Source organism: Centruroides vittatus, unplaced genomic scaffold, assembly GCF_030686945.1.
Source record: "Centruroides vittatus isolate TY-2023 unplaced genomic scaffold, ASM3068694v2 contig_817, whole genome shotgun sequence".
NCBI lineage: Eukaryota > Metazoa > Arthropoda > Arachnida > Scorpiones > Buthidae > Centruroides > Centruroides vittatus.
Genome location: NW_027122532.1, coordinates 137592 through 144808, shown reverse-complemented (window position 1 = coordinate 144808; position 7217 = coordinate 137592). Strand labels below are relative to the sequence as shown.

The window sequence follows — 7217 nt, the reverse complement described above, 5'->3', positions numbered from 1 at the left end:
TTGTAAATGCTAATAACAAGTAAAATCTTCATTAAATCCGACCCCTCTCGAGATACGATTGTGACCCCCCTCGACCTTTAACCACCAAAATTTAACAGCACTAACCCCGCAAAATTTCAGAAAATCTCGACAAAAGGCACAGGAGTTATTAAGCTTCAGAGTGAACAAAATCGTGTTCCCACTTATCTGTACATACAGGAAAACCCCGATTTTTGGAGGGGTTTCTAGACGTTTCTAGGTCCCCTGAGTCCAAAAACGTAAAATCTTGGGTGTCATTTCTCGAGCGATCGCCATATCTTCCTTCTGTTATACATAACAACTAGGGAAATAATTTTATCAAAATAATTAAAATCTATTTCTTTTGATAAAATTAATATAATTAATGTATTTAAATAAAATATTTCAATTTTTGTTAGTAAGTTCAAGGATGAGCAATTGTAACTGGTTACAATACACGTACAGTTGCATAAGCGATGATGTTGTGTTTTATACGCACACCGCGCCAATTTTATGTTTAACGGCACGTCATTATTTTTATGTTCGATCTAAGACATAACTCGGGGACTACTTGTACTTAATTCATTGTATAATGGTTTATTTGTTTGTATTTCGCAACGCGACACGTGAGCGATCTGCTGAAGAAGGATGCCTTCCGAGAGGGATTTATGTGGAACTGGTCCCTATTTAGATGTTAGAAACGTGAAGAAAACCCGGTAAACTTCACGTGGCCAGTACCTTGAAGAGGCGCGAACCCGCGACTAGTGTTCAGTGATTTTATCCATTCGGACTTGTATAAGAAAAGTAAAAGTCATCATATAACTTAATTGAACACAAATCTGTACTTGTATATAATCTTAATTAACTAAACATTGTGAACAAAAACATAATCAAATTATTATAAATTTCATAAAATATTTATTTCTGTTTACAAAATGACTTGTAACTTATCACACACACGATTTAATGTACTTATTATATAAATAATTTTAAATATTTACTACTTTAATAGTTGTAGAATTTAAATATATTATTTCTAGGTGTGTGAAAAAAAAGATTTTAAATTAAAAATCATCGGTTTTTTGTTGTTTAAATTTATATATATAATAATATATTTAAAATCGTATATTTTAAATCGTACTTGGAAGAGGAAAGTATATTATCAATATAAAAAATCTATACTTATCATACGATAAATAACGGCCATTTTAAGTAGTTTGTTGAAAAGTTTAAAGGCCAAGAAGCAAAATTCTTCTCCGTTAATCGAGGCAATTCGACTTTACAAAGGTGATTTGCATTGTTATTTTAAGTATTAATATCAATTATTTAAGCATATACGTAGGATGTTTTTGTGAAATTTCTCCTTTAATAAGATGAATGTTTACTAAATATCAATATAAAATAGTTTATTACGTATAGATCTATATCAATTATCAAACACTTGAGTAACGTTCGACACACGAACAGTATGGATTGTAAGGTTAATTTACAACTTTTACCAATGAAAATCCATTATTTCATGTTTTTTGCAGGTAAGATTTGTTTGTAAATTACTAAATTAACAAATTACTTAATTTATTTTACGAATTTTTAATAGCAATTTCTACAATTCTTCCATATCTTCCATTGGTGGCTAAACAACTAGGAATAAGTGCAACAGCGATAGGTCTCATTTATACAATTGTACCTTTCACGTCTATGTTTGTATGTCCTATATTCGGTTGGTTGTCTGACCGTCTTAAAAAACTTAAATCTATTATATTATTATTAATTCTAATTCAAACACCTAGTTATTTTCTTATTAATTATATTCCCTCTAGAGACGTGGGCATTCAAAAATTTACATTCTTATGTACAGAAGAGGAAAGGTATGTCTTATCAAACAACCTTGCATTTCATTCTAATTTGAAATGCTTTAAGGGTTGTCAATGTTCCTTACCTTATAATATTACGGTAAAGCCTTATAATTGCCTTAATATTTCAACAACCTTACGTGCAGGGGAACTAAATTATGATACTTTCGCCCCAAATTTAAACAGTTCTTGCGTTTTCAGAACAAATATGACTTGTTCATGTCCTGTTCAATCAATGGAAAGTATATACAAGTCAAAGCAGTTTTGGCTTTTACTTCTGTTAACGATCCTCTCCCTTATAATGACTAATGTACTTATTTCCCTATCTGATGCTGCTTGTTATCAATCATTAAAAGAAAAATTGTATCAATATGGCAATCAGCGAATATGGGGTACCATAAGCTATGGGTTAGGTGCCGTCCTTTCAGGTTATCTAATCGATTTATTCAATGTTTATAACAGTGAATACATTGATTATTCGTGCTGTTTTTTCTTAATGCTTGCTTTAATGACGTGTGATTTCGCAGCCGTCACGCAGACAGTACTTCAAAAGACCCCATCTTCGGATAATATTGTTAAAAATGTTGGTGTATTGTTCAAAGATCCTAGTATTGTTTTCTTCGTATTCGCTGTGTTTCTTGTAGGTTGTCTATCGGCCATTCAGTGGAATTATACCAATTGGTTTTTAAAGGGTTTAGGTGCAGATAATTTGTTAATGGGATTAACTATAACAACGCAGTGCCTATTAGCAGAATTGCCTTGTATGCTCTATTCTGGATGGATAATTAAAAGAATTGGCGAAGATAATTCCATCTGCTTAACGTTTGTTGCATTTTCTATTTGGTTTCTGTCCTTATCGTTTTTGTTTAATCCTTGGTGGGTAATTGTAATCGAATTAAGTCAAGGTCCCTCCTTTGGACTGTTTTATGCTACTGCTACATCATATGCGAAACGTAATGCCCCTGTTGGCACAGAAGCTACTTTACAGACAGTTGTAGGTTCAGCTTTTCATGGATTGGGTAAGTAAAATTCAATCGAAAATGATGAACCGAAAGGCAAATTTAAAAATGCTTTAAAAAATTAAATCAGTAGTGCAACAAGGCTTCTTGTGTTAGGATAGAGTGATTTGATATCACTCCTCTAAAAATCAGTAGCGTAATCAGGAAGAGCCCTTTACCTTTGTAAATAAACAAATGAAGAAGTAAGAAACAGGAGAAAGATTTGAATGTGATAAAACCATTTATACACATGTATAAGAGTTTATCAACAGTGCTAGTTGCTACATCCACATTAGTAAAAGGGGTGAATGTAAATTTGTACGTTCCAATTCAGGTTCTAGTTACGCTACTGACACGAAATGACGTTAAATTGACGTAATAACTCACTAGTAACAGTCTAAAATCACGTTTAAAAACTGAAAATTGCCATTCGGTTCATACATTTTATTAAATTAAAGTGTTTTAAGTCATTTAAAGTATGCAGGGGTAATTTTAGTTTAATTTTAGGTGTTGGAGTGGGGAGTTGTTTAGGAGGTATAGGGTTCGATTATTACGGAGAGAGGAAAACTTTTATGTTTGTTGGATGCTTCTCAGCTGCCTGCACAGTTGTGTATAAATCAGGAAGCTGGATACTTTCAAGGAGAAAAAATGGCGAGTTCAATTTTATTTACATAAACTTTTAAAAATTTCTACAATTTATTATTATTATTTAATTTCTTCTTTAGGATCTTCTGCACGAGTCAAAGAAAACGTTGTGACGTAAATTCAAATAACAATTGAATATCTGTTTTATATGTAGAATAAATTAATATATTTTGCTTTATTTTAACTGTAAAAATAAAAGTTTAATTATAAAAAATAATTATTTCAATAGTTCTTTTTGCATTTTACACAACTAATTAATTTTTTTAAATTAACGAGCATTTTAAAACAATGACATAAAATCGAACCTCTAATAAATGACCACGTCTAATCGCCCTACAGTTAAACCTCTGAACAACGACCATTGATTCTCATCAGTGGCCGTTGTTCATAGGTTTAATCGTATATTATTGATTTAAATATAATGTTAATTAATAAATAAATTTCAAAATTAGCAACGTGTTTCAAGTAAGTTTAAATTATTGGCTTCTAAATGCCAATAGTTTAAAGCGAATATTATATACAATTTATTGATTAGTCACTCTGATACGACGAAGAAAAACATTATTAAAAACTGTTATTGATTATAGAAGATATAAACTTTGACATCCTATTCCTTACACACTGCAAATTAAATTGAAAGCAATTGTTTACAGTAGTAATCATCGTTTTAAGTGTGCTGACAGATGAATTAAAGTGACAAATTTTCAAATTTATTAAAGAAAAATAATGATGCCAACTGGCTATAGTAGAGGAAGTATCATTATATGAAGACATAAACTGTGTTCTGTGCACGATTTCAACACTGATCTTCCTTTTGTAAAGTTAATGCTGTGTTTCGATAACAAATAAATCTGTTGTATGTTATCGTGACACCGTCACAACGCCGAGCAGCAATTTTTAATCAAATTTTAATTTTACAATCGTGTGTCTTCCGGTCCAGAGCGGAAGTTCGTATAAAGTTAATCGGGACATTCGGCCGCTAAGCTTTCTGTATACGGTCTCAATTTTCATTTATTTAATTAAGTTCGCGAGATTAAGGAAAGACAGACAACGAACGACAGTAGGAATTTATAGGTTTACACATACAGTGGTACCTCGGTATACGTCTGCTTTAGAATACGTCCAATTCGGTATAAGTCCAAACATCAGGAACGGATTAAGGTCGTATACCGAGGTTCCACTGTATTTCAAATTGCAGCCCAATAATTTAATATAAATAATTTATAATTAGATATTTACTTAACATAAGCTGTTGTAGCGATTGTTAATTTCAAACACTCATTTATGTGAGTGGTAATACAAATAGCACAATAATGCAAGTAAAATTGCGTATGTAACTTCGATTTTTAACAAAATAATACCGTATTTACCGGCGTGTAAGAAGCACCCCATTTTCAGACAGTATATATCAAGAAAAAAGCGCGTACTATAGTTTAAAGAACGAATTAGTTAAATATGTTACCATGAAAGCCATTACAAAAATATATCTATATGTCTAAAAGAATTGGCTTTTTATTAATTTTGCTTACAAATGACAGATAAGCTCTTCATTAAAATTGTCACTATCATTTGCACACTCAAACTGTTTATATCGAATTCTTCGAACATATTGTCTTCCTGTCTTTTTAATTATATGCTCGACCTGTTAGTGAAAATACCCGGAACAGCCAGCAAACACAACAGTTATGGTCGCTATCTTTTGGTTTTTATGTCACCAGTTGAATAGAAATAATAGAGAACATTAAAACTTGGTCTGTTTTTGTCACTCACGTTACCCTTATAGTACCCCTTATAAAGGCCTCTATTCTTCAAATTATAATTCCTAACTCTCCTATCACGCGTAGACGTAGGAGTGATAGGACCTTCATTATGATTCGAGGGAATCAGGATTTTACTCGTGTGATTTTGAATCATTTGTAGAATTTGAATTTGTTACCTCTATAGTTTGATGAAACTGGTCACTGCCAATTCGTAAGGGATGCTAAAAATATCAATAGGATTTTTTAGATTTGAGGCTCCAGGTTTGTAGGATCTTTTCATATTTCTAATTTTAGATTTACAATAAGAAATGCAAATACAATCTGAATTAGCATAGTAATTTGCATAGAAAGACGAATTACATTAAAATAATAATAATCTTTCAATAAAAATATTTAAATAATTGAAAATAAAAAAGAAGAGATATTGCAATTATAATATTTTTCTATAAAACTATATATGTAGATATAAAAATGAATTTTAAATAATGTCACGTGTCCTCGTATTGTAACAATAGAAGCGTAATGACGTGAAGCTAACAATGCCCCTAACAATGAAACATTTCTGTTTTATTAATTTATGAATTTCATATTTATTTCTGGACTTTTGTATCATTTGATTGAAAACGAGGAAAGTTAAATTTGATTATTCTTTACCGTAATTAATGTAAACAAATATGTGTAAACTATGTTATTTTTTTTGTAACCCGAAGAAACCATTTCTATAATTCCCTTGCGGACATAAGTCAAAAACACGAAAATGGACATGAAAAAAGAGGGTAATAAGTGGGTTTCTTTCATGCCCATTATGTATTAGGCCAGGCCCATGATAGGAGCGGCTGGGTAGTGAAGAACGGGGCCTGACATGTCTGGGATAGATACTCCCAGAAATTTCTGGTTACATTCCTGCAAAGTTGGACGCCATAGTTAATAAGTTATGGGTTTAATATATAACCAGACACTAAAATTAAAGCGAAAAAAAAATTATATTTCGTATACAACAGCTGGCGTTTAAGAACCGTGTTCATTTTTTCACTACGCGCGCAATTCGAACGTAGAAGCTTCGTTCGAACTCTGGAACGTTCGAAGGTAAAGTTGTTCGAGATGCGTTATGTTATGTTATATTTAAGTTTATTAATTATAATTAAATCTAAATATGTCAATTCTTTGTAATTTAGTGAAGTATAGGATCATCGAATACGGAATAAATTCTTACAAATTAATTTTTTTATTGCATAAATAAGTGAAAAATTTCTTGTGAATTAGACAATTATTATTCTATATTTAATAATTTACACTAGTAAGTAATTTGTTCATAGCATATTTTCTTCTTCAGGTTGTAGAGAAACGTCTCCATTTTGTAATTTTGTATTCTTCCTAAATAAAAAATTTAAAAATAATTTAATAATAATTTTTTGTTAAAACAACGTATTGTCAGTTATAATAACAACATTATTATAAATACAATATTTACAAAAAAAATTTCAGCAACTAGTTATGCAACTTTCCTGGCTATAATAGATTTTATTTAAAAAATAACTTTTATATTATTAATAATAATAAATAAAATTGTGCGTGGTGCCATCTATTTTGAGATTTTGTTATAAAATTTTTTTTTTATATTATTAATTATTATAGAATGGAAAATACTTAATTTTCAGGGTAGCAATGAGTTTTATTTTTTTAAAAAAATCATAAATACTATCAATAATAACGGGTATAGTCTTCATTAAGTTTGCCCCACGCGAGATATGACACGTGGGGCAAACTTAATGATATAGCCATCCTCTATCTCTTCACCCTCTCAACCTTCAATCATTAAAATTTAATAGCATCAATGCTCCTTAAACACAAGCTACTAAGCCAAATTTCGTTCTATATTCTTTACCCCATACTGAGATATTAACTGAAATAGATTCCAACACACACCCAAAACATAACCATATCCATGAAATGCTTTTCCTTTT

At 30.7% G+C, this 7217-nt stretch overlaps 2 protein-coding genes across 5 annotated transcripts in view; one reads left to right on the top strand and one right to left on the bottom strand.

Moving 5' to 3' along the window:
• The first annotated feature begins 1260 nt into the window (after positions 1 to 1260).
• LOC136982199 (major facilitator superfamily domain-containing protein 6-like) lies at positions 1261 to 3611 on the top strand. Its single transcript, XM_067278633.1, has 4 exons — positions 1261 to 1529; positions 1595 to 2869; positions 3356 to 3499; positions 3574 to 3611. Exons 1-4 carry the CDS (start codon positions 1466 to 1468, stop codon positions 3609 to 3611), a joined length of 1521 nt encoding a protein of 506 aa, XP_067134734.1. The 5' UTR covers positions 1261 to 1465.
• A 2848-nt stretch (positions 3612 to 6459) lies between these two features.
• Positions 6460 to 7217, bottom strand: part of LOC136982217 (major facilitator superfamily domain-containing protein 6-like) — a 32095-nt gene continuing 31337 nt past the window's right edge. For all 4 annotated transcript variants that reach the window (XM_067278654.1, XM_067278655.1, XM_067278657.1 and 1 more), the window contains exon 7: positions 6460 to 6627. In XM_067278654.1, the coding sequence (XP_067134755.1) occupies positions 6564 to 6627 (64 nt within the window). In that variant the 3' untranslated portion in view covers positions 6460 to 6563. The remainder of the gene's footprint in view (positions 6628 to 7217) is intronic.

Bases quoted from the DNA above. Each gene is read 5' to 3' on its own strand.
- LOC136982199 (XM_067278633.1), top strand. From the start codon at position 1,466: ATGGATTGTAAGGTTAATTTACAACTTTTACCAATGAAAATCCATTAT. The intron at 2,870-3,355 runs GTAAGTAAAATT...GTTTAATTTTAG, and splicing joins TTCAGCTTTTCATGGATTGG to GTGTTGGAGTGGGGAGTTGT. The intron at 3,500-3,573 runs GCGAGTTCAATT...TTTCTTCTTTAG, and splicing joins ACTTTCAAGGAGAAAAAATG to GATCTTCTGCACGAGTCAAA.